General features: G+C 51.5%; 1 protein-coding gene across 7 annotated transcripts in view; it reads right to left on the bottom strand.

The window, feature by feature from the left end:
• Positions 1 to 2,222: 2,222 nt before the first annotated feature.
• Positions 2,223 to 26,599, bottom strand: part of UBR4 (ubiquitin protein ligase E3 component n-recognin 4) — a 125,925-nt gene continuing 101,548 nt past the window's right edge. For all 7 annotated transcript variants that reach the window (XM_082402518.1, XM_082402519.1, XM_082402523.1 and 4 more), the window contains 16 exons: positions 24,637 to 24,724; positions 23,990 to 24,117; positions 22,999 to 23,106; positions 22,348 to 22,467; positions 21,482 to 21,672; positions 20,857 to 21,030; positions 20,413 to 20,512; positions 16,153 to 16,371; positions 15,121 to 15,234; positions 14,024 to 14,166; positions 13,435 to 13,560; positions 12,159 to 12,353; positions 9,203 to 9,427; positions 5,868 to 5,958; positions 5,013 to 5,175; positions 2,223 to 2,616 (listed from right to left, as the gene is read on the bottom strand). In XM_082402518.1, coding sequence (XP_082258644.1) covers positions 2,552 to 2,616; positions 5,013 to 5,175; positions 5,868 to 5,958; positions 9,203 to 9,427; positions 12,159 to 12,353; positions 13,435 to 13,560; positions 14,024 to 14,166; positions 15,121 to 15,234; positions 16,153 to 16,371; positions 20,413 to 20,512; positions 20,857 to 21,030; positions 21,482 to 21,672; positions 22,348 to 22,467; positions 22,999 to 23,106; positions 23,990 to 24,117; positions 24,637 to 24,724 — 2,250 coding nt within the window. In that variant the 3' untranslated portion in view covers positions 2,223 to 2,551. The remainder of the gene's footprint in view (positions 2,617 to 5,012; positions 5,176 to 5,867; positions 5,959 to 9,202; positions 9,428 to 12,158; positions 12,354 to 13,434; positions 13,561 to 14,023; positions 14,167 to 15,120; positions 15,235 to 16,152; positions 16,372 to 20,412; positions 20,513 to 20,856; positions 21,031 to 21,481; positions 21,673 to 22,347; positions 22,468 to 22,998; positions 23,107 to 23,989; positions 24,118 to 24,636; positions 24,725 to 26,599) is intronic.

Below are 26,599 nucleotides of genomic sequence, written 5' to 3'. Positions count from 1 at the left end.
GGGCACCGCTCTGGGACCCGTCACAGACCTGTACGGCCACAGTGTCTGCAACCTGCCTGCAACTGCGGCAGGCACTGGGAAGCACCAGGGGTACATACCAGGAAATGCTGTGACCATGAAAACAAGAGACTTGATGCGACTGGGCTGGGGCCAAAATTCTGAGGACTTTGCAAGAAACCAAAAAATGAAGGGCAGAGAAAAAGAAGTGAACACCTTGTCATGAGCTTTGGAGACCTCAGCCTTGCAGGCCCAAGGAACCAAGCCGCGGTGAAGCTTCTGAAGGCCCTCGGTCAAAGCGTGAGGCCCCGAGGCGTTGCCATGAGCGCGGCTCAGCCTCCATCAGTGCCCACCACCCACAGGCAGGGACAGTCCCACCTGTTTACCCCGCACCCTCCCCTACTCTCCCCGCTGCCTTTGCTGTCCCAGATGAAGCTGTTCCAATCTATTCCCTGCTAGGATGTTACGTAACAGCAACTCCGCATGGTAACATGGACCTGGGATGTCCCTGGGAGACGACCAGAAAGCGGGAGATGATGGACCTGCGAGAGGGAATGAACTTGCTGTGCTCAGTGTGAGACGCAAGTGTGCCTGAGACCAAGGTCCGTCATCCACCTTCAAAGCTGGACTTATTTGGACCTCACCTGAGACGCGGAGCTTCGTTAAAGAAAAAGCCAAGATTCTGTGGACTGCAAATGAATTCATCAGTAATAAGAGCGGCCATTTCCTTACTACACGGCAACCAAGTAAACTCGCATTAAACCTGGCAACCACCCGACCCCGTAGATACCGACATTCCCATTTTACAGATGAGGAGGCTGTGGAGACACCCAGGGTGGTGGAGCTGGGATCTGAATGAAGGAGTTAGACGCCGCTGCCCCCTCCCTCGAGCCCGTCCGTCCCTCAGAAAGCCCCGTCGCCCACCCACACCACCGTGCACTCCCATGCACTGGGCACACACACGTTCTCGGCTGCCAGGGCCTGCCTGCCTCTAGCTGGGGTTTTTTTTTTTAAAGATTTTTTTGATGTGGACCATTCTTAAAGTCTTCATTGAATTTGTTACAATATTGCTTCTGTTTTATGTTTTGTTTTTTTGGCTGCGAGGCATGTGGGATCTTAGCTCCCCCACCAGGGATCGAACCTGCACCCCCTGCACTGGAAGGCGAAGTCTTAACCACTGGACCTCCAGGTAAGTCCCTCCAGCTGGGCTCTTGCAACAAATTGCCCTTGTCTCTCTGGCTAAAGCCCAAGCACGACACTCACTCCTGCTTGCGGCTGCCCGGTCAGGGGCTCCGGGGAAGAGACGCTAAGTCCTGGCTCTGGCAGTCTTCTAAAGGGACCTAGAGGCCCCTTCTGTCCCAAATGGTCTGACCTGAGGAGTGAGCCACATAAACTGGACATCAAGATAGGGGAGACTGTCACTCGGGAAAGCAGGTGGCAGAGCGGCCCACAGGGAAGTGAAGGAGACAGCCACTATCAGGCTCTTCCTCCCCACGAGGCCGTGTCTGGCCGTGCCTTGCCCTACAATCTGGGGAGAGGCTCGTGGGAGTCCTGCTGCCTCGCTAAGAGGGCTGCTGCCCATGAACGCGGGGAAGCAGGTCTCAAGGCCCCCAGAGGCAGCTGCCACAGTGGTTCAGGACACGACTTCGGAGGCGCAAACCTCAGCTCTGGCAGCTACTGGCTGGGTGGCCTTGAGCAAGTGATGCTGGTTCATAGGCCCTTTCTTGCAGGGCTGTTAGAAAGACTAGAAATAATTACACACACACACACACACGCGCCTGGCAGAGAGAAGGCGCTCAGTAAAGGGCAGCCACTCAAAGTCTGCCCCAGGCCCTCTCCCAACATGGCAACACTGAAGAGAAGTCGCCAAAAGATTTCCCATTTGAAGTTAACAGGGGACTGTCAAATGCCTCTGCTGTAGAAAGACCAGTGCCCGACTGCGCTGAGCCGGCCTTTGGCAGAGGACTAGAAAATCACGTCTTTGGGCTCCAGCTCTTAAGGCCAAAGATTGAGAAGTCAAGGCGTTTGTTTCAGGAAAGATCATAGCTGTCAAATGCGGTGCCCCAACTTGCTGGCCGAGAACAGACAGGCTCCATTTGGCGCCAAGAGACAGTGAATGTCACACACGCAGGCTTCCCTACTGACGCCGGAAAGGGCTGTGCAGTCAAGGAGAAGTATTTGGCCAGTGTCACTAAGGAGGGGTTCAAGCACAGGCAACACCTTCCTTTTCAATGTGTATTAAGTCATTTGTTTATTTCTCAAGATGTGCACACTCAAGTATTCAGTTGGCCAGGACAACTCATGGCTCCTAGGTATGTACAGGTCCTTCGACGGCTTGGGTTACAAACAACTTCATAGCTAGTGCACCACACACACGAGATAAAACAGGAAGCCTAAAATCCCCAAGCCACTCCAAGAAAAGTGAGGGAGGGAGGAGGGAGGAGCAATGATGGAGCAATGACGCAGCAACCCGTGGTGGAAATCACACACAGGAAGGGAGAACACAGAGGCAGGCTAGCTTCCATCTCTGTCGACCGCCGTTTCCGTGTGGTGCTCAGGGGACTGAGTTCAACAGGTCCTTCAGGAAGCTCTCCGGATCAGTGATTTCTGACAAGAGACCTGGAAAACAGGCAGGGACTGCTTAGCAGCGGCCCTCACAGCCCCCAGCCCCTGAGTCACGGAGGCCACATCCACGCGGAGAACACGCTGTGCTCCGACAAGCTCGGACACAGCTGCTCACGGGAGACCGGCGATGACCGCGGAGACAGTCACCAAGCAAACACTCTCGTCCTGGGAGGGGAGCTGGGCTCCGACACCTGGCGCTGCGGCAGGATTAAAGGCGTTTAAAGTGGCAGCGGCCAGCTCACGATCTCCCCAGAGCGGAGGTGCTAAACCCGGGTCCATGGACCCTGCAGGGGCCTGTAAGTCCACTGAAACTCAGTGCGCAATGGAGGGGGGTCCTCTGGAGAGAGTGTCTACAGCCTTCCGCAGATTCCCAGAGGGACCTGGGGCCAAACAAAGGCTAACCCCACTGCCCTCGAGGGCTGGGAGGAACAGGGTAGGGTAAAAGAACCCAACCCCTAGTCCAGGGCCTGAAGCAAGCTGCCAGAGCTCAGAAGCTCCAGTTTCCTCCACTGCCAAATGGGGACAGTGACAAGTCCTTGTCACATCACCCAGAGGATTAGATGAGGCCAGTTATGTGAAAGTGCCCAGGGCACAGAAGGTGCTCGCTCAATCAGCATCAGGTCCCCTGCGGCCCCGTCCCTCCCTCACAAGCAGGGCTCTCATTTGACCAGTGCAGGGTCGTTAACCCCGAGGCGGGGCAACACTCCAACTGAAGTCTGGGCTAATGCAGGAAGAGTGGCCCCCATCAGCTCCTGCTGGTTTGGAAGGTGTTTTTGTCCTTGCATTTGAGTAGGGTGTGTCAGATGTTCTGAAATTTCCTACCAGTTTGAACAAAGCAATAAAGCCATGCCGTAAACACCTGCGCTCTAGTGGAAGGCGGCAGAGGCCTCCCGCCTGACCTGTCCCTGCTCGTCCCTGCTCCAGGGCTGATGCAAAGCCCTGAACAGAGGTGAATACCTTCCTTCCCCTGCCTGCCTCTTCCTTGGACTTTGACATTCATATTGACAGTCTTTGTAGACATTCACCAGACCCCTGGGTGACAGGTAAGGCACTGGGCCCTGAGGACACAGACACACAGGCTACGTGCTCTCAGTCGGGGTCAATTCCTGAAGAAAGCAAGGAGGGTAGCCAAGGTAAAATGTCTAGGCTGAAAGGACACCCATGGGAGCATCTAGTGAAGTCAACAAAGAAACTGGGGTGAGCGGTGGCAACCCCTGACCGATAGGTAATGGGGGAGGCACCAGACCAGCAAAGGCCCGTCCAGTATGGCTTCCACTGAGGCCACTGCAACAAACGGCCAAATTGGAAGACAGGCCTGGAGCTTTGGGGAAGCTCCATCCGGGAAGAAAGAGGAATTCACACTGAGCATCACTCCGAACGTTTGAGGGTTTAGTGCCCAGAGGACAGACTAGAAAATGCTAGTGGGGACCTTCCCTTGATAGTGGGATCTGGGTAGATTTTTTCTTGCTCTTCACACTTGACAAAATTGCCGTCAGGGAAAAGGAAACAAGCTCACAGAAGAGTTAGGCAGGTGAGGCTCCCCCTGCTTTGGCTCTGGGAGCCCTACCTTGGAAAGGACGGTGGTGATGGGGGGCTGGACTGCAGTGCCCACACCCTCAGAGGGCACGGGACTTTTAATTCTGGGTTGATTTCCCAGCACTGGCCCAAGTCACCTCCCCCTGCTGTCACCTGATGCTTGGTTATGAAATCCAAACAAATTTTAATGTGTCTGCAATTAGGATGACAAATTTGTTGTATAACGAACCTATACACAGGAGAGAACAGTGACTTCATTTTTACCAGCTGGGGGATGAGGAACTGTCTGAGGATGTCTCATGTGACAGCAGTTCAAAGCACTGCCCTATCCCTACTAGCAGAGATGTTCTTTGCTCTCTTTTGATATTTACTATTTATCTTAAGAATCAGAGCTGAAATCTTCCACACCTCCCCGGGGGCAGCTGTGACATAAGATGTCTCAGTCCCCGAAAGGCAGGAGGAAGACAGGAAAGCTCCATGTTAATACTCTGAACTGTCATTAAGAAGCCAGGAAACCAAAAGGGGCTCCAGTGATTTTCCAGCTATGCCCCACTGGGAACTTGTTTAATCTTCAAAGCCTCAGTTACCCCATCTGTAAAATGGGGATAGCCACAGCTCCACCTCACACAGGGCTGCCCTGTGGACTGGGAAAGCGCGTGCATGAGGAACACAGCACCTGGGGTGAAGTGAGCCACACGTCACGGCCGCATCTTGTTACCAGGGACCTGGTATGTACACAGACCCCTCGGTGGTGGCCCACAGGCTGGTTCTCGCCTGTTTTTTCCTGTGCGTGAAGATGAAAGCAATGCCAGCCCCACTAAGATCTGTGAAAGATGAAAAACCTTGACACTGACCAGCGGCGTCGAGGAACTCTGAGAAGGTCTCCACTGGCATGAACTCCTCCTGGAAGGCCTTCAGGGCCTTGTCGGCAGCTTCGTGGATGGGCATGTCGTTGTGGCGGATGTACTCCGCGAGAGAGCAGGACCAGCCGCCCTCCGTGTTGCTGGTCGGCACCTTCTACGAGAAGCAACAGGACACACAGGCCGGGCGGGTCGCTCAGGTCAGGCAGGGAAGAAGAGAGCCCGCCCATACACATCCAAGTTTTCCCTGGAGGATGTGTTCTGCTTCCAGGAACAACAAAATTTCACTTCATTCCTCTCACAGCCCCTCTCCTAAGCACATGTCACATGAACCTACAAGCTTCGAGAGGCGATGCGTTCTTTCCTCCCCATCCCCTCCACCATCGGCATTTCCCCAAGAAGAGGGACTTGTCAACATACTTTAATTGAGCTGTTTCATTTAGATGATGAAAGGAACCACCCCAAACCCTCTGATTCTCTCAAGGCTGAGAGGAGCGTCCCTATTATAAACTGGGCTGGAATAAGTTACACTCACACAGGGCAACAGAGTTGATCCAAACAGAGGGGACGAGAGCAAACAGAGGGTGACTCGGGGTGAAGCGGGGGGAGAGCTGCCTGTAGAAGAGGGTCTGCAGCAGCCTGAGACCGGGTCACAGGAGCGGTCACGGCTACAAATGCAGTCACAGACGCAGGGGTCAGAGCTAGAGGGTAAACCCCTCCCCACGGCGGGTCGGCCTGTTTCTCGGGGGAGGCTGGCGGAGGAGTCGGCTGCCGAGGCAGGGTCAGAGCCACAAGCACAGACGTCTACGCCCCTGCCAAACCCGGCCACACTCCCAGCGGCCTCCTTACCTTAAACATGTTATAAATGAGATCAACGAGGGCCCAAAAGAGAAGGGAAGAGCGATAAGCAGAGTAGTCCTTCACCGCCTTGTCTGTCAGCCTGGAAAATAAAACCAAACCCCATGTCCGTGAAGACCCCGGGAGGACACTCACAAGGACAGAGCCAAGCATTCTGGGAGCAGGGGAAGAGTCGCGGGCACTGAGCGTCACTCAGCTCCAGCCACTTGCCATCTTCTCAGAGGAAAGCAGCCACGGGTCACAGCTTCTGAAGCCCTGGGACCCAGCGGTTTATTCACCACAAGACGCTGCGTGACAGAGTCATCTTTAGTAGCGACTCTGCTAAGCCAGGGAAAACGGGAAAGAGGGAGACGTAAGTTGCAACACGGCAGCCAAAAGGCTACTGCCTTAAAGAGTCACCGCAGAGTCCCGTGTTTCCCTGTGTTTAGCCCCCACACGCGCTCTCGGACTTGACGGGACCTAATAAATGAGGGAGGAAACAAGGTTCTCTTCAGTCTTCACATTCCCACTTGGAGAGTTTTTACCAGCAGCCAGCAGGCCTAAACCAGTCTCACACAGTAATCTGCCAACCGCGTGCCGTGTTCAAACCAGCAAGCTGGTGGACACCTGGCGTCGGACAACAGTGATGTCTCGGATGGGAGCCACAGCCGGCCCAACACCTCCGAAATCCCGGGCTAATCCCGGAGCTCACCGCGCCCCTTCGTTTCTGACCAGCATCGCTGCTACTTAATCCAGTGATTCAGTTCGGGATTAGAGAGCGGCCAGGCCCTTGGAACACGGAGGGCCGTCAATGACAACAGCGTCCACCGCCTTCTTGGCAGACGCTCCTGGTCTGAGGATTGACTACAGCAGGTAGAGCCACCGTGAAGTACAGAACGACCAGCACCCCCCCTGCACGGTGAGTGACGTGCCGGTGCTAGGACTTGGTTTCTACAGCCCAAGGTCTAGGAGAGGTTTTGTCTGCAAACTGCCTTCATATCTGTAATAAGTAAAGGCTAGGTAAACCCTTGTCGTGGAGATTCTACACCTTGGAACAGAGCCCATACCAAAGGGACCAGAACTTAGTATTAAAATGTGTGTGGATGCACGCACCATGTGTTTATATATGCTAGAATCATAAACATCAGACAAGCATAGATGTTATTCATTTAGAAGCTACAACTACACTGCATGGGCCTCAAGTGAAGGGACTACCTAGCATGAGACAGGCCAACCACACCTACATTCAGTCAATGTTTAAGTTATTAACCAAAGTAAAGTAAAACAATAAAATGAGACAATTCTGTTCGCTAAGGTATGCTACCCGTACCCTCCCCGACCCCAACATCTCCAAAGCGCCCACCTCCTCCCCGACCGCCACGCATGAGGATGCTGCAGCCGAAAGGGAAAACTACTGCGAGGTGGGCCTGTGGACGAGGATGAGAATTCTTTCTCTGCAACTCTGTGCGCTGGCAGACAAGGAAACAGAAAAGGCTCTGACGGAAGCCTAGGAAAGTCCCAGGCTTAAATACTTGCAAGTTCCTGGCAGAAGAATCTTTTTTCCTGAATGTAAAACCCGCAGAAGAGAGCAACTTCTCTTGTGCAAACTCCTAGATTTTTGTGTACCTGCTGCTGCCCCCACCGCATAATGGGCTGAGGACGAAGCCTGCTGCCAGCGGCACTGCCCCAACCACCGGGAGGTCACCCTCTAAATGTCCCTCCTCAGAGGGTGTCCAACACCGTGCTGATGGCCAGCACTCTGCCACCCTGCTTCCGGGGCGCCCTGCTCACACCCCGACACCCCACCAGGGCTGCTCCTTCTTGCAGCTCTTTCGCGTTGGTGGCAGGAATCTGGGGTGGCTCTGCCCAACTTAATTATTTCAGGTTAATTAGTAAAGGTGACTAAACTGCTACAGAGGAAATGGCAACTCATGAGTGCAGCTCACACTGGATTTCCTAATTAAGCTGTGACCAAATCAGCTTTTCCTTAACTGCCTGGGACAGTAATGAATTCCAGTCTCCTAACTGAAAGCAACACAGCTCCTGTGGGTTCAGATCTCACACCTGTCACCGAGAGCCTGTGCCCAGTAAATAGCCACGTTACGTGCTATGGACACAGGCCGAGCCTGGCTTATCAACAACTTAGCGTCTTCCAGATCTAACTTTTGATTCCTAGCAGCTAGTTAACTATTAATGCTTCAGACTCTTGGTTAACACTGGAAAGTGCTACGTTTGGAATGGGGGCAGGGGCTAGGTAGGACTCTAACAAGACCGGCCCCCTCCTGCTCTACACAGAGGCTGGCACTGGCTGGATCCAACAGCAGAGCTCCAACCTGGTCTCCCCGGGCCACGAGGCACCTACCACTAGTGACTTGATAAATCAGAGCTGACGGAGGTGGAGACACCAGGTGTGCAAATTCAGGCCAAGGCTGCTTCCACTTGGTCTGTCATTATCAGGGGCCTAAAAGCTCCTCCCCTGCACCCTGTTGGAAATGTCCCCTCAGATCCTAGCGAAAGCAGACACACGAGGACAGACCTTCCCAAAGCGAAGCTGGTTTCCCTCAAGGGCAGAAGCAAGCTGACAGCTCATAGCTTACTCTGTAGCCCAGGGAGGGCAGACTGCTCGGGGCCACCACAGGCCAAGAGTAGCGCCAAGAAGTCCACTCGGCGTGTGGCAATCTGCACACTCACCGCAAAGGGCTTCTCGCTGTTGTTGTTTGCAGTTGTTTGCCTCAAGACACCTCCCAGCTGACCCAAATCACAGCACGGGGTCATGAAAACAAAGACCACTTCCTTCCTGAAATGCCTTCCTTCTTAGGGAGGTGTCCACACCAACAGCAGAGAAAGAAAAAAGGCTCATGGAATGCGGGGCAGACGGGATAGGAATGTGACCAAGGAGGGAGATGGGGAGCTTTTAATACCAGAAAAGAACATCCCCGAGCACAGCCCCGAGGAAGCTTTGCTAGTTTATGCGCAGACCAGCAAGATTCGGAACACCTGGCAATCTGTCTCAACCGCCTGCCGGCCCTAACCCTTCTCCTGAGAAGTCTCGCCCTGTGCCTGGCTGGCTCCCTCCCTGAGGGCACGTCCCAGGGGTAAGCCTGGCTCCACACTTCTAGTGCCTGAACACCTGAGCCAGAGGGGCAGGCGCCCGGCGGCCTCAGGCCTCGACTCTTGGCGTGACCGGCCGGGAAGGCTCAGGCTCCATTACCGAGTCAAGCGAGGCGCCTCCCCTCAGCACCTGCATGCCGCAGGCAGCTTTTACCCACAGCAGTTACAGAGTCCGGGCGACAGGCGGCCCAGGAGATGGCTCCCTGAAGCAGGCACTTCCCGAAGCAAGCACTGACCTGGTGGCTCCCCCCGGAGCCACTGCCCGGGCCTGAGAGGTCACCAGCAGCCGCCGCAGGATTTCCACGCGTATGGCTCGCCACTTCTCGGGGGGCAGGACGTGGAGGGCTAGGACAGTGAAATAGTGGGGCCCGTCCACTTCAAAGGCACTCTCCACCCACTTCTCCTTGGGCTGCTCCAGAAAGCCCTGGAGATTCTTCTCCTCTCGGGAAGTTGCTCGGGTTCTGGAACAAAAGGAGCACCATGAAACCAGGGCAGAAGCAGGGCACCAGCAGCAAGAGGGGAGGAGGCTTGCTCAATCTCCCGTCTTCTTTTAAGTTTCCTGAGTGCTCGGCTCACGGAACCCCCCACCCGTCCTCCACCCTCCCTCCCACCTCCTCTCCAAGCGGGGCACCCCCAGCCCCGCCCCAGTCCTTCTCGGGGGCATCTTCCTCGTCCCCCGCCCCCCAGTCCAGCTCCACACAATTCCAATTGCACGTGTGTCCGGCACATTCACAAACACTCCGCCATCCACGTGTCCTGACAACTCTGGAAGGTGACAGTCGGCACCTCTTTACCAAGGTATCTGAAGGCCCGGGGAGTGAAGTGACACAACCAAAGTCACCAAACCAGTCAGCGAACCCAGAGTCTCTGAGCCCACAGCCCACACTCCCCGACTCCACGAGTCCCAGTACAGCTAACTGTTCACACGGCATTTGCAGCCGGTGCCCTTCCTAGGCTATTCTGGTGTGTTCTTTCATGTGTCTGTGTCCTCTCTCCTCCATTAGAACAGATTCCTGCCGGCGAGCACTGCTTCTCGTTCTCGCTTTTGCCTGAACTGCAGCAACAATGGTGATTATCAACTTTAACGCCAAGCACGTTCTAAGAGCTTTCCACGGATTATCTCATTTAATCCTCACAATAACCCGATGAGATGGGTACTCTCCCAACGTTACAGAAGGGGAAACTACAGCACAGAGAAAGTAAATATTCTGCCCAAAGCCACACAGTGGGGAGTGAAGGAACTGGGCTCTGACCCAGGCAATCTGGCTCCAGAGCCTTCACAGCGTGGACTCTCCACCCTCCCCCTGCAATGAAGCTTCGACAGGTCACTAGACGGGCACTGAGAGATCACTTCCTTATCACATATTTCTGGCTACACTCTCTCCTTACGACCTGGATGGTGCTCTCAGGCCAAGAGTGCTTGATGCCCCATCCTAATTCCCTGATGGGAAATAAAAACACAACACTAGTAGCGGCTGAATCAAAGTTACCAGGTCTGCACATGGCACTGCCAGGCACCGGACTGTGGGAAAGCAGGGGGGATGGTACGGGGACACCAGGCACCCTTCTGCTCCATGGATGAACATGGATGGAACAGGCGGCTACACTAGACTGGAGTGTCCAGAACTGGAAATCAGAAGGTTTGTGCCATCGCAGGGCCCGCTCCACTCTGCGCTGGCTCGTGCTGTGTGTGACATATTCGCCTTCATATACAAATGTCCCACCAAAGGCAGCGATCCCTGCTCAACCAGCACCCCCCCCGCCCACCGTGACCAAGCTCACACCAGCGTGAACCGGTGAGGGAAGCAGGCTGTGGCTGGGAAACAGTGCCTCCTCGTGCAGCTTCCGGCTCAGCCTCTACCTGACCGAGACCATCAGGACACAGCCCGCTCCCTCCCCAACTAAGGAAACTAAGCATGAGTTACGAGTGTCTGGCATTTGAGAGACACAGTGACATCTGAAGCCACCGGCTCTGTTCTGCTGGACAAATCATGTGGCCTCTCTGGGTCCGCTTTGCTCCCCGGAGACTGGGGCAGCCCCCTCCACCTCACTGCTGCCAACAAGAGGCAACGGCTCTGTCAAAGGCCCCACGGACACCAGCAATCAGCACTGCTCAGGCCTGAAGCACAGTCTGGATAATGGGAACGTTCGTGCTGTCAATGACGCAGGTGTTTCTTCTGACAGTCTAAACAGCCGAGCAGATGATGTAACGACCGTTGGAGACCCGCCAGTGCCTCCTGGTAACAATGAAGCCTGCGGTCTCCAGGTCAGCCTTTTATCTCACAAGGAAATGGGAGGGAAGGAGAAAATCACTTTGTTGAAGACCAGAAAGGAAAAGAGACAAATTGTTCTGTTGCCTAAACTGAACTGCAGCTGCCTTGGGGGGACTGTACACAGCCTTTCAACCTGTCAGCACTCTGCCCCACAGATGTGTAAGACTCTCGCTAGAAGATGGGGCCTAAAAGCACCAAACCATTTAAATCAAGTCTAAGAGCTAAAGTATATTAAACCTCTTAGTTTGCTTTTTAAATCTAGGGTAGAACGAAAGACTATTCTCTACCCCCTTAGTGTTTCCGAACTGCTCCACAACGTACATACAGATGAAGATACAAATCTGTTTTTTTTTCTGGGCTACCTTCCTTCTCAGTTGACTTTCCCAAATAATCTTCAACAACACCTTCCCCCTCACAGCTGCCAGAAGCCTCACTCACTGAAGAAGAAACAGGGATAGCAAGTCCAGGTCCTTGGTCCTGCCACACCCTCCAGCTGTGAAACGCTCACCTGGAACAGCCTGTGTGCCTTTGACAGTGACTGTGTGCAGCCCTGACCCATGGCCTCCCCCATCCAAGGGAACAGTCTTGCAAGTAGCAGCTACACTGAAGTAGAAGCTTCGATGATCTGGCCTCTCCCGCTTCCTGCTCCCCTCTGGGCTGAAGGTCAGTCCAAGGAGGCAGCCCTTGGCTGCCCGTGCTGGTAGATGAGACAGTTTTGGAAAAGGAAGCCACCGTGCTCTTTATTCTGTGTGATTCCAAAGAGGCGCAGATGAACATTCCTACTTCGGTAAAGGCTGCCTGGGGCCAGACATTTGTTCTAGAACTAACTAGAGCGGCTACAGAAAAGCCGGGAGAGCTTGTTGGGCAGAGGAACATGGGGCGGGTCAGCCAGTGCTGCCCCGAGACGCGCGGTACTGACGTGTTCAGGACGTAAAGCACGGTGTGGACGATGTACGGGATCAGGTGGATGTTGCTCTCCCGGCCGCCCCCTCCAGTGTCCGCGCTGAAGGACTGCTCCATGGCGAAGCGCAGGAACAGCAGCTTGATGTCGTGGATGTTGAGCTGGTACGTGGGCTCCCGCTGGCCCGTGCACTCCTGGAGGTAAGTATTGTGCCTGGGAGAAGAGAACAGGTGGTGAAGTGGAAGCAAGCTCCCTGGTGAAGACCCAGCTGGGAAGGCAGAGCCCCCCTTCGGCCTGATGGCTGTGAAGGTTACACAGACGGATAGAGAATGAAAGGGGGAGTCAAGGACAAGGGCTGGGCTGGGGGGAAGACAAGAGCAGAGCACACTTTTGTTTCTGCTGTGACTGAACGCGATGCCCTCCAAGCTTTGAGGAGAACGCGCCGGTTTGGGGGCGGCGGGCGGGGGGCATTTCTTGATGGCCTAATGTCATAGGACATATTGTGACCACATCTGGAAGTGCATTTTGAGAGAAGAAATGTAGAATTTATTAATTTTGACTGACAAGGTGATCTATCCATAAGAATCATCTCCTCAACCTCCAAATAAAAGGTTTTCCTATGTCAATGTACATCACCAACCACCTGGACTCTGCCCCTGATTAAGTCTGTGCCTCAGTTTCTTCATCTGTAGAATGTGTATAATAACAACACACGGTAAGCAGTTCAACATGCTGCCCAACATGACTTTCATCATTATTACTGCCAAGTGCCTGGTTTATGGTAAGTACCTTTTCATCCCTGAGCTTTACAATAGGACTTGGGGTGGGGCACCACTGCACAAGGCATCTGCAAGAGATGAGGACCTCACAGAAGGTTTTGCTACTCTACTCTGGATTTTAGGACAAGGGAGGCTTTGAAAGGAGCCCGATATTCCCCACGCCATCAAGCTATTTTCATTATTTAAACCTCAGAGAAATAGAAGTGAACTCTGGGAAATTTTGGCCTCGAGGACCAAGTCAGGGGTCCTGTGTTTTGTGTCCTAAGATCAGCAAAGGAGGAGAGGTAGCAGATAACCAGAGATTCCACCTGGGGCCCCAGACGCTGAGGGTGCTGGCTTCTCCCAGCAGAGTCCCCTCTCTTCCGGATGGGCTCCCCTGTCAGGAAGCAAAGACAGACATGGATTCCTGATGAAGGTGACAGGAGATGGCTTCCCCGGGGCCGGGCTGACAGCTGATCTTCCCCCATCTCCTGGGAATCCTCTCTTTTCTACCATGCAAGATGCTCCACACTCACCTTGCCAGACAGGTGGCAAAAGCTGACTCAGGGACATGGGGCCCCCAGACGGGAAGGAGCCCGTTGCACTTAGTGTTGGCGTTCTGAAGGGCGGCACTTTCCCACTCTTCCCGGCCTCGAGCCAGCCTGGATTGGGAGGAGAGCAGGGACAAGCGACTGCTGGAATTAATCTGGCAACCAGGCACCTGGGCGCGCGGGGGTGGAGGAGGGTTTGCTGACACTAACGAAGTGCTGGCCCGTGTGCCTGACTCTACAGAGAGGAGCAGCCGTTTGTAACCACGATGGTAAATGCCGGCTTCACCGCCTCCAGTAAGCAAGGCTGCTCTCACCAGCCTTGGGCCAAAAGCCAAGTGTCTTTTCCAGATCATATGGCAGGAATGGCACTTGGGCCTGTATGGCTGAAGGTAGGACACCATACTTCGCAGAGCCTAAGGAGCAGAATTAAAGCCTCAGGAGTGGCAGTCCCACCCCCTCCCAGTCCAGGGCCTCTGGCGAGCTGCCCGCTCCCCTGAAGTCGCACAGGGCTAGAACCGAAGCACATGCAAGGGGAGGCCTAAGGAAGGAGCCACCCCGCAAGAGCCAGGCCCACCTGACGGCAGCCAGGTGGCAATCGTAGTGCACGATGTTGAAGTGGGACACGGTGCTGTAGCCCTGCTGTTTCCGGGGCTTGTTCTCCATCTCCTCTAAGGCTACCCGCTTGGTGAAGGTATAAATGCCCAGGACCTTGGTGGGCTGCAAAGATAACATAAAAAGGAGGAGAGGTGAAACTCCAAGGCAGGCTGTGAAAGGAGGTGAAGCAGAGCAGAGGGGCCCCGAGGGTCTACGATCCTAGGAAGGGACGCATTCAGTAAAGGAGGTGATGGTGAGCCCCTCAGTCTCCTGGTTAAGCACTTGGCTGGGCAGAGCCCCAGTGAAATGAGGGTTGTGGGGAGCAACTGGAATAAAGTGGCTGCTGCGAGACAGAAGGGCAGAAATGCGAGCCTGAACGGTCCCTTCCTTTTTGCTGCTTTTATCTGAAAATGAAGAATAAAGTGCCTTCTTGTTAAGTCACTTGTTTTTCAAAACTGACCAGAAAGCTCCAAGGAGCCTGTGTCACAGCAGGACTTATAGGGCTTGTGGCCCAGGGTAGTGGCCCTTCAACAGGCTTGGGTGCTAAGTAATAAATTCAAGCTGGAGAGGAAGAGGGATGCCTTTTAGGCCTTCAGGGGAGCAAACTGGTCACTTGCTGTTCTGCTCCTTTTGGGTGTTAAATCGAGTTTGGTGGAGCCCAGAAAGCCAAGGTCCTGACCTTCTCCCCAGGTTATCTGAATATGGAAGCAGCATGATGTGTTTTTAAAAGCCCCAGGTCTGAAGTCAGAAAAGCCTGGGCTAGAACTCTGGCTCTGCTACAAGAACTTTGTTTTCTCATCCATAAGTTAGGGCTTTTTACAGGTTTAAAGATAAAATTACCCAGTTTACATAAAGGCTCTGGGCACAGGGCCTGGCACACAGAAGGGACCCAGTGAGTGGTAGCTGTTGATGACGATGAAGACTACCGTTCAGATCAGTCTGCCTTCCCACCTTTAGAGAGGACAGCTGGCCCTAAGATACGAGCCTTGACTCTGGCCTAAGAACAAAAAGGCCTCAGGCGAGGGAGGCCACCAGGCCCTTGGGCCCTTGGGACTGACCGAAAGCCTGCAGCCGTACCTGGAACTTGTACCCCTCCCTGCAGATGCAGCACGTGAGGCCCGGCTCCTCAATCAGCTCCTCCATCTGCTTCAGGAGCGCCGTCTTGGTCACAACCTGGCCCTTCTCATTGGTCTGTAAGGGGAACCCCAGGTGGCATGTCAGACGGGAATTTCCACGCACCCTCCCACTGCAGCTTGGGGACACGCAGGCACAGGGCTGACCTTCCACATACATGAAAAGGAGTGCTGCACTGAAAGGAAATCTCCTTAGCTGGCTTCTAATGAGGGTAAAGACCCAGATTCTCCTGCTATTCTCTTCCTACAGGAACCACTGAAGCAGAGGAAACCATCCAGCTAGAACCCTGGCAAGTTGCCATTTGCCAACAAAGAAGCCCCCTTCCTTTGTGCCAGCAAGATCAACCCTCGGCTGCCAAGGGCCGTTGCAACATGATTCATTTACTGTTCCCATGGGAGTTTTAAAACTGCTGACACTCAAGTTCGCTGGTCTAGAGAAGGCTCTCATAGGACCTCTGCCTCCTCCAAGGTAAGACAGTGAGAAGAGCACAGAGCCCTTCTTGTCCAACAGACCCAGGTTCAAACGCCTGTCAGTCACTTATTAGTTACGTGCCTTGGCCGATTTACTTCACCTCTCAGCCTCAATTAGTTCATCTGAAAAATGGGTATAAAATCAACCTCTTGGAAGCACATGAGGGCTTAAATACAATCTTACAAGGAAGCTGCCTAAGCACAGTGCCTGGCATATAGTAAATCCTTGATAAACAATGATAATCATCATTTTTAATGCTTCTGCGAACTTGTTAAGTCATTTAACCTCTGAGCCTCATCTGTATAGCAGAACAATGATAGTCACATATCTAAGGGTTGTCGGGAAGATGAAAGAAGGTGAAGCATCTAGCGCGGTGCCCAGTACACCGACCCCCTGCCCACAGCCTTCACCTTCACCATCCCCAACCCCAGCTCTGAAACCCCAGAGCACAGATGACTGTGCCACAGGCTAGGCAAGAATGCGGGGACCCGGGCGTGGCTGTACCGTCATGCCCAGCGTGCCCAGAGCCTTCTGCCTCATGGCCATGGCCATGCGCTTCTTCTCGGCCCGGGTCTCCCTGCGGGCCGCGTCTATCTTCTTGTTTACGTCAGGGTGTTCCCGCAGCGCCTCCAGCAGGTTCTCTGCCAGGGTCCCAATGCCCTCATCGCTGGACACCTGCTCCAGTTTATGCAGGTTTGTGATGGAGTCGGTTCCGATCAGAACCTGTCAAGAAGGGACCAGAGAGATGAAGGCCTCCAATTATGTAAACAAGTGTTCTTCTCAGGAGCTTAAAGGTTTAAAAAATGTGCACAATCTCATGTCATCTGCTTGGTTTCAATCAGATCCTCTGATTTTACACTTCAAGAGATTCGGACAAATGGAGGAGGTTAGGCTCTGCCACCAACCTCTGACTAGTCACCACGCTCTTCAGTCTCCATAACCCTGTCTATAAAATGGGGGCAGGCCAGGGCCACCATGATGATTAAATCAGATGCCATATGTAAAGCGCTCAGCACAGTGAAAGTGAGAAGGGTGCAGATAAGAGTCCCTGGAGAAGCAGCACCTGATGAGGCCTCAGTGGTGAATTCAGCAACCACACCAAGCAAAGAAGGCCCTTGATGTTCACGGGGGCTGTGCTAAGTTCTTCATCTGCATCCACCAAACCCAGGAGCACAGCAGTTTTCTCAACCTAGGGATTCCAGATGTACAACTACACGTGGGAGTGGGGATAAGAAAAAACTGAGAAAGAAATAGGTGTAAACTAAAACCTCCTGTGCTTAAAAATGCTGGCAGCTGCTACACGACAGCACCACACTATCCACAGGGGCGGGAGAACATCACAACTCTGAAGGCAGGGGAAATCTGCAAAAGCTCTCCAGGGGAGCTCATTGCGAAATCTGCACCACCCCATCACTGGTGAGCTGATGCCAGTTACCACACAGTTGACAATAAATCGAAAACAACAAAGCCAACTTGCAATGTGAAAGCTCAGCACTCAGCTCAGGTCACTCACTAGCTCACAGATCTATTTTCACAGCAGGTACGCGTCCACTTCATACCTCAGCGAAATGACAGGCTATCTCTCGTCTCATGCTCCTCAACACTGAACTCGTAGTTCAACTCCCTACGGAATATTCCACGGGTCCCCTAGACTTAACATTCGGGCTGTTTACTGTGTACACGTGCATGTGAAGCTCCTACCCTCCTGAGGCTTACACTCTAGTTAGGAGGACAGACCACACACTAATAATCTAACATCACAGACTCTCCTCCCCCTCACTCACTCCCAAACCTCCTAGTTCCCCATCTCTTTCAATGGCACCACCACTCCCGTCACTCAGTCCAGATACGGAACGGAGTTCTTGCTTCACCCAGCTTCTTCACTGCCCACGTGCAATCAATCTCCAAATCCCATTTATTCCACCTCCCAGATCTCTGTCGAATCCATTCCCTGTCCACCTCACTAACTGGAGTTCAGCCGCCATGGCCTCTCACCTAGATCACAATAAAAGCCTGCCAACTGTTCTTCCCACCTCCCTTGTCACCTCCATCCAATTCATCCTCTAGGGTACGGCCAGGGGCACAACCCCCAGAAGACAATCCACACTCTTCTCTGTGGGGCATGTGATGTGGACCCACGCTTACATCTCCAGTGCCAGCTCTTGCCATGTCTCACCTCCAATGCAACTGCTTTCAATTCCTGGAATGCTTTAAGCTCTCTCACCTCTGAGCCTCTGCAGGCGCCCTATTCTCCTCTCAGAAATCCCCTTCCCTTTGACCCCTTCCACACTGCATTTACCCCCTGCTCTGTTATCACTATGTCCTCGGCTCTATCTTCCACCAGACAGTAAGCTCCCAGAGGGAGCTGTGACTGTCTCATCTGCCAACGTTGCCTCAACCTAGCGCAGCACAGGTACACGACAGGCACTACACAAATACGTGCTAAAAGAGAAGTGAATGGTCAGAAGTAGGAATGCCAAGTATGAATGCCAACAAATACGTGCTAAAAGAGAAGTGAATGATCAGAAGTATGAATGCCGAGTATCTAACTAGATGAAGCCTTGTTTTTAAAAAAGAATTCAATTTAGTAACTAAGAATAAGCACGGAATCCACTGACCTGAGTTCTCAGGTCAATGTGTTGCCACTGGCCAAATGACAATTCTGTCCCTTGATTTATCCACATTCAAAATAAAGATGTTACAAGGATAGGGGGAAAAAAAAAAGTGAAAACTCTTATGTAGGAAGAATTATCCATAAGATGTAGTAATTATGACTATTTCCACTGAACTGAACAAAAGTTGAGTACTGTAGTTATCTGAGTGAGACATATGGAAGAACCTTTACTGTAGCCAATTAACCACATTTTTGGAATGAGTTATCAGAACAGATCACTAAATGAGAACGTGGAACTATACTCAAGATAAACGGCTCTAAACAACAACCAAAAAATGCAGCCCCGAGGACTCTCAAAACTCAACATTGAAAAAACAAACAATACTACTAGAAAAATGGGCAAAAGATATGAACATACATTTCACTGAAGCAGACAGACAGATGAAAGACATGAAAAGATGTGCAGTTGAGTGTCATTATCCATTAGAGAAAACAAATTAAAACCACGAGACATCACTCTACGTCTATCAGCATGGCTGAAACACCACCAAATGCTGGCGAGGATGCAGATAAAGCGGACCACTCACACCCTGCCAATGGGAATGTAAAGTGGTGCAGCCACTCTAGAAAACAGCTTGGCAGTTTCTTGTAAAACAAAATAATGCAACTACTACACAAGCCAGTGACTGCAGTCTTGGGCATTTACCCCAAAGAAATGGAAACTTACTCACACAAAAACCTGTACGTGAACATTCACAGCCGCTTTATTCACAGCAGCCTCAAAATGGCAACAACCCAGACGCCCTTTAATGGGTGATGGTTAAACGGGTCACGGTGAAACCCCCCGCCGTGGACACTTCTCAGCAGTAAGAAGGAACAAACGACTAATACAGACAACGACCAGGACAAACCACCAAAAAGTTATGCTGAGTGAACAAAGCCAATCCCCAAAGGTTACATGCTTTATGATTCCATTTAGTATACAACATTCTTGACAGGACAAAATTACACAGATGGAAAACAGATCAGTGGTTGCCAGGGCAGGTGGATGTGGCTGTAAAAGGATAGGGACTTCCCTGGTGGCACAGCGGTTAAGGATCCGCCTGCCAACGCAGGGAACACGGGTTCGAGCCCTGGTCCGGGAAGATCCCATATGCCGCGGAGCAACTAAGCCCATGTGCCACAACTACTGAGCCTGCACTCTAGAGGCTGCGAGCCACAACTACTGAGCCCACACACCACAACTACTAAAGCCTGCACGCCTAGAGCCCGTGCTCCACAACAAGAGAAGCCACCGCAATGAGAAGCCCGCGCACCGCAACGAAGAGTAGCCCCCGCTCGCCGCAACTAGAGAAAGCCCGGCGCGCAGCAACGAAGACCCAACGCAGCCAAATAAATAAATAAATAAATAAAAAGGACAAGAAGAGGGATCCCTGCGGTAAGGAAACGGTCCCGAATCTTGACTGCATGGACGTCAGTATCCTGGCTGTGATAATTTCCTACAGTTTTGCAAGGTGTTCCCATGGAGAGAAACTAAGTAATGGGTACGCACAACGTCTCTGTATTATTGCTTAACAACTGCGTGTAAATCTACAATAATCTCAAAATAAAAAGTTTAATTAAAAAAACAAATCCAGACTGGCCACCTGTCTGGGCCAATTAGGGTTTGTGAGAGTAACAGATACCTCAGCCCAGTGACTATCAGGAACAAGCAACACAGCGGACAGGGTTGGGCCTCCCTGAGAACCAAGTTTTCGGCTGCCTGGGGCAGAGCAGGAAATGGTAGGGATGGCATTACAAATGTCCCAGGGACTACAGCCAGAAATCGAAACTCTTTTACCCTCTGGCCAGCCACACCCTCACAACTGCTGCTCAGCTAAGCTGTGAGATAAAGAAGCCCCACATAAGAATGAGTTGAATGAGGAAATCACAAATGTAACTTAATCCTTTCTGCACACAGAGAGATGAACCAGATGACTTCTGAGAGTCCTTCTACCCTGGGAGTCTTATATATTAGGGCAACTCCCATCTCAAGGCTAATCAAGGTGGTTACCTTCACTCAGTTGTGGCAGATGAGGAGAGAGGGTGTGGTTCCCTCACATGACGTTTCCTACTCTAGAATAAGGCCCACGTGCATGCTGGTTACTCACCTGGGTGGCAGGGTGCTGCATGGCCAGCCCCCGAAGAAGTCTCAAAATAAACGGCAGGGCTGGGCGAGACAAAAACTTTTTCCAGATGTCAGCATCCAAACTGCAAAGCAGAGAGAGGCTTATGAGCAGGCCAGAGAAGCAAAGGCCACCTAGAAACCAGCTGTTGATTCTGGCTTGTTTAGACGTGACCCTACAAGCGTACCATAAAGAATCACAAAGGACCACCCAACTCAGCTGAGAAACCAGATAGAAGTGAGTCCTCGGAACAGAAACCAACAAACTGCCATCCTTTCCCACAGCCCCAAGGGCTGCATGGTCACCTTGATAGTTTCCAGAAGGGGAGGGAGACCCCAAGGAAGGCAGAGGGATGCCAAGATGATGAAGGAGAAAAGGAACCAGAAAGAGGGGAAGGAAAGCAGCCCCTCTCACAGAGGTGCTGCTTACTTCTTGGCACTGGGAATGTGCTTTTTCATATAGTCAAGTGCATTCTGGGTGATTCCCTTCTGGAGAATCAGATCCTTCAGCTGATGCCCATTGCTGTTGTTCTTGATGCCAGCTGCGATTTTACAGAAGCAGTCCAGGAAGACTTTATCGTCGCCACTGTGATCTTCATCATACCTAGGAGGAAAGAGCAAAGACCCTGAGAGTGTGAAAGGAGGAACAAAAGCTGATCACGTCCTTTTCTTGGTTGACAATCTTCAATGGCCTATAGGATCAAGTCTAAACTCCTGAGCATGACATAAAGACCCTTCTCATCTGGCTCCTGCCACGCTCCCCTAACTCCCAACCCCCTCTTGCATTTTCATGCTTTTGCACACGTGATTCCCTCCAGCTTGTCATATCCCCTTCCCATGTCACCAACCACTTCTCCTTCTCTGCCTCACCAGGTGCTACTTTAACACAATGTATTTTACTTTTTGCCTCCCCAGTTAGACCAAGCCCCTTAAAGGCCAGACTAGCACACAAAAATCTAATAGAAACTCAGGTGATTCTTCCTTAGTCTCATAGAACTAGTTCAGGGTTTTCACGGGGACTCTTCGTTTAGCTGTCTGAAATCTAAGCAACATACTTATCAAAGCTGCAGTACGGTTTGAACCGCTCCACCAAGATCTGCATTTTCTCCACCTCCCCAAAGGAAAGGTATGGGATGATGCGAAGCAGGCCCTGGAGCACGCTAGGGTTGGAGCGAACAAAGGTGCTATTGATCTGGTCCAAGAGCATCACGAGTTGATCTTTGTCACCCGTCAGGAGGAGGTTGCCCTGCAGTAGGAGAGAGGACGGGAGGCCCACTAATAAGGTCGGGACTTCGGCTGCAGCCAGCATCTGGCCCTTAAAGGTCATCCATTTCCATCAGAGCCATCAGAAGCAGCCCTAGAAGAACAGTGTCTCAGCACTTCCTGGGGAATAATCAACAGTGTGAGTTCTACCTCATAAATTAGTTTCTAAGTTTCTGCGGTGGCTCTGTTCATAGTCTCAGGTGGTCAAAATATACCAACACAATCTTCCCCTCCCTCAAGAGAATGCAGGCTGCCTGGTATTCATTTGGTCGTATCTCTAGCCAAACCATCAACACCAGCGGGAACAGAGGAATGCATGGGTGTGCTGAGTGGAGAGAAACTGAACTGGGAGGTGCAGACCTGAGTTCCAGGCCTCCAACTGTACAGTAACTGACTATATGATATCGAACGGCTCACTTCATCTCTCTGGGCTTGGAGCTTCCTCAACTGTGAACTGAGGGGTTGGACTAAGGCCCTTGTCTATCAACTGGAACAGCCAGCTTTGTTTCCTCTGAATCCAGATTTCAGGCTTTAACGTAATGATGTCACCGTGAGCTGGGCAGGTTCAATCATTCTTGGTTGACACAGCTAGACACAAACAAGCCAGTGGCTGGCAATGAGACGATGTTTGCGGGTGGACAGACTGGGCTCCACTCACCTTGTCCTCACTCAGGGGCTCAGCGTTGGACTCATCCAGAATGATCTCCATAATGCTAAGCACCTGCTCGGCCACAGCCGCACCACCACTGTCCTTGCTTTCTTGCTCAGCGACCAGGGCCTGCAGGAGAAGGAGGCCCAGTCACTCCAGGGATAGGCCATAACCACTCACTGCTCATGGGATCTGCTCCTCAAGGATGTTCTTCGTGGCCTTACATTCTGGAAATTCTGTGCCTGTGTGTGTGTGAGTGCACGTACATGCATGGAGAGACAGGCAGTGTGTGGGTTTCTGAGGACAGTGAAAATGACATTTTGGTTCCTTTCTGGTTGCCCTGAGGTGAGTGGCACTACTTTCCCATTGGGGTGCAGTCTGGACTGGTGTAGGGACTAACTTCCTCTTGCTTCTGATCTGAATTCAGGAAAGAAACAAGGAAGCTCTTGGGTGTCATGGCAGCAGCATGGGGTGAGCCAGCAGGAGGATAAGGAACAGCCTGAATAATTCAAGCCTCTGTGCCCATCAGTTAGACAGATGAAGGGCTTGAAAAGGCCACAAATCCATTTCATTTGAGCCCAGAAGTGAGATGTCTTTCCCCCACCCAGGACTTCCCCCACCGAGGCTCATTCTTTGTCTTTTGCAGCCCACACTCTTTACCAGGTTGAGAGTCCCCAGCATGACATTCAAAGTGTTCATTTCCAGCTTGACCAGCTGTTGCCGGTTGACTTTCACCTTCACGCAGTAACTGAATAATTTCAGCAGCACCTGACAAGAAAAGCCAGTCAAAACCCATGAGACCATCTGAGAGTGAAGACATGGGGACAAGCAGGAAAGAAATGTCCATGAGGGGTCGTGTACGATCAGCAGATACTCCTGCTGAAATACAGAGGACAGCGAAGTTTCCTTAAGAAGACATGATACGGTGGCTGGGCTCTCCTGTCAGGCTTGCATCTCAACAGCAATGTTCTCCAGCAGTAGCTCCCGTGGGCTGGGTATATATATCTCTGCCGTCTCTGAAACTATGGCAGGGACACTGATTCCTCGTGGAATAGGTGATGCTCTGTTGTCTTGGGGCAAATGCCAGCACTAACTCAGACTCTGAACTAATAACAGTAAACAGAAAGATCCCAAAGCTCATGGCCCATGGGAGCTCAGAACCATGTAGATCACTGAAAACATGGGTACAATGATGTATGTTCTCATGTTCCCTGGAGGTGAAAACAATAGTGTAATATGTATGGTGCCTTTAGAACCCTCTACTCTTCCCTAATGAGATAGTTGGATGAATAACCAAACAAAATCCTACAAAAAATTAAAGAGTTACTTACAAAATCCATTTTAAAAAGCAGTAATAATAATAATTGACACAAGTGCAGTTTTCTGGGGAAAAACAATTAGACATTGGTTCCACAGGTGACTAAAGAAATATAGCAGAAGGCTTGCTATCACACTGGTTTTTCGGGAGGAGTCGGCAGGGAAGAGGGGAGTGGGGGAGGGAGCCTAAAGTGTAGAGAGGGCCAAGGAAGCTGTCAGGTCCTTCACTGGCTTGCACTGGTCCATGGCACCATGCTGCCGCCTAGGGTTAAATGGCAGGGGTCACAAGCTTCTGTCCATGGGGGCCTCTCCCACCTCGCTGCCTCCAACTCACTGTTAGAAGGTGGCGTCCCTGCTTGAAGTCTTTGATCCCTGCCAGTCTGTTAAGCATGCATTCCAGGCCCTCACACTGGGCCATCACACCAGCCATCTTATACACTTCTTCTTCATCTTCTTCTTCATCTGGGAGAAAAGGGAAGCCAAGCAAAAATGGAGGTGAAGACGGGAATAAAGCACAGCCCTCGTCCAGGCCGGTGGCTACTTCCCTTTTCCGAATCTCCACTAAAGAACACAGCCAATAAAAGGGGTCAGTATTGGATATCAAACTTCACTGTCTCACTCCTAGTAACTTTTTTTAAAGTTTCAAGTCACTTAAAATTGTTTACTCAAATATGTGAAAATACAAGCACTACAACCACTAAAGAAAAAAACAAAAACAAAAACCCTAAATAAGAGGCCCTGAACACTCGTTTGTTGCTCGCGGCACTTCCCCCAGCCCTGCCACAGCCCCAGAGGTATCTGAACGGGGCCACTGATAACCGCGTTTTTCCTCAGCCAGAGGAGTAATCCCCCCTCAATTCTGAACAGAATTACGAGAGAGCATTCGCCCAGACTGCCCCCAAGCCCCAGGACGTGAACTGCTGCTCAGCGCTCCCAGTCCTCAAACCCAGCGTGCAGCGGCGTCTGTGGGAAGGGCCGTACCCGTGGTGGAGTCCAGGGACTCGATAAACTCCTCGGTGGCGTCGCCCAGCAGCCCCCGCATCCGGTAAACAATCCTCATGGGCTCTCCCTGAGCAGACAGAGTTGGAGAAATGCGCTTGTGAACAGGCCCAGAAAATGCAAAGGACTCGACACCTGGTCTTGCTTAACGCTTCAGCGGTGTGGACAACTTCTATTTCTCTGCAGGGTCTTAACCACAAAATCTAGAATCCAGATGCACTACAATTCACTTAGCGGAAAGAAAGCTCATTTTATTTAAGGTCTACTACAGGCCAGGAATTGTGTGAAGCATTTTACAAACACTACCTCACTTAATTTCATTAAAACTATGTAATAACTACAACAACTAGTATTTATTGTTTTTACTCTGCGCTAAGCCCTATGCTAATTGGGCACTTTATATTATCCTTTTATACAAGGTTACGCAGCTTGTTCAAATTTATCCAGCTATAAGCCCAGTTCTGTTTCCAAGCCTGTGCCTCCTTCAGGAGTATAAAGTCTCTCTAATCAATAGGGACCACTACTCAAGGGATCAGGACGAGGGAAGTCAATTAGATCAAAGGGCTGCGATTCAAGTCTCAGGAATCAAAAGCAAGAAAACAGAATACACCAATCTTTGCCTAGGGAGATCCTGAGGTCTTCATATAACCCCACAGCAAGGAGAGGATTCATCCAAATTTCCTCAAGCTAAACCTACAACCTGAGAGAATGACCAGAAATAAGTCTGGTAAATTAGAAGATTCCAGCAACTTTCCTAAACTGGAGGATCATGAGACTTCACTCTCCGCCAGGTACCAGCTTAGGCACTCTAGCGCACGTAGTATTACCCTCATTTTGGAGGTGAGAAACGGAGGCTTAAAGTCACATTCTAGCAAATTAAGTGGGAGAGCAGGTACCATACTAATTCAAGCTGCCTGCCTCTAAGCCATGCTCAGCTTCAGGAGACGAAACCCTGGAGGGAGAGAACCTGTCAGGCCAGGTCCCAGAGCATTTCCAGCTGTGGAAGCCCAGTGGGAACTAAGAGAGGGGACAGCCTTAGACCATGGACAGAAAGAGAGAGACACAGAAAACAGACCCTTGTCTGTAGCTGAAGAGATGGGCTGCTTATCAGGGAAATGGGGGATAAAGTAAAAAGGGAAGCTGATGAAGGCCCGGATAAAAAGGTGCCACAAACTCTGGACTTTGCCAGAAGAACCCCTTGGTGGATTACGCACATTAATGGGAGGGACAAGTGATCCCCAACTTCTTGCCTCCTGGTTCAAAAGGGGAGGCTGACAATGTATATTCTTTGGGTTCCATACCACCATTTACAAGGGCGCCCAGAGAAGCTTGGTCTTAATGTTTTAGGTGCATCAGGGATTAAATCTGTATGGTTGTTTTGATGCTAAAATGTCAGTGACAAGATGCAGTGGAAGGAGGAGTCTTCTGTGTGTCCCTCTGCCAACAGTGCCGTATCTACCCAACTGGCAGTAGACCAACAACACACACTGACCAGGATTCCCAGCACAGTGGGAGAACAAAAAAGAAGGGAGCAAAAATATGTAACAAATTGAAGGCCAAAATGTACTAATAGTACACTACCAGTTTAGTTTCTTAAACCCTACAGAAATATTTGGGACTAAGTATAGAAAAGTTCACTGTGCTTCACTGGTACACTAGGTTTGCTGTAATTCAATTACTTAGTTGATTCATTTATTAAAAATCCCCCTAACAGAGAGAAGAAAGGGAAGGAGAGAAAGAAATGGAGAGGAAGGAGACAGTGAGATCGGAAAGGAAGGAACAGAGGAGAGAGATTAATAAAAGAGGAGGGAGGGGGGAAGTGGAATACCTGACTTTTATAAGCGGACAAATGGTACTGAGGTGGCCAAAAGGACCACAGCGCCATGCTTCCTTCATTTCCCTTTTCCACTCCTTCAGAACAACTGCCTTTTGAGTCTCAATTTCC

This window comes from Balaenoptera borealis, assembly GCF_965194805.1.
Source record: "Balaenoptera borealis genome assembly, chromosome: 1".
Lineage (NCBI taxonomy): Eukaryota > Metazoa > Chordata > Mammalia > Artiodactyla > Balaenopteridae > Balaenoptera > Balaenoptera borealis.
Note: the sequence above shows the minus strand (reverse complement) of the source record. Positions and strands in the feature narration are given on the sequence as shown.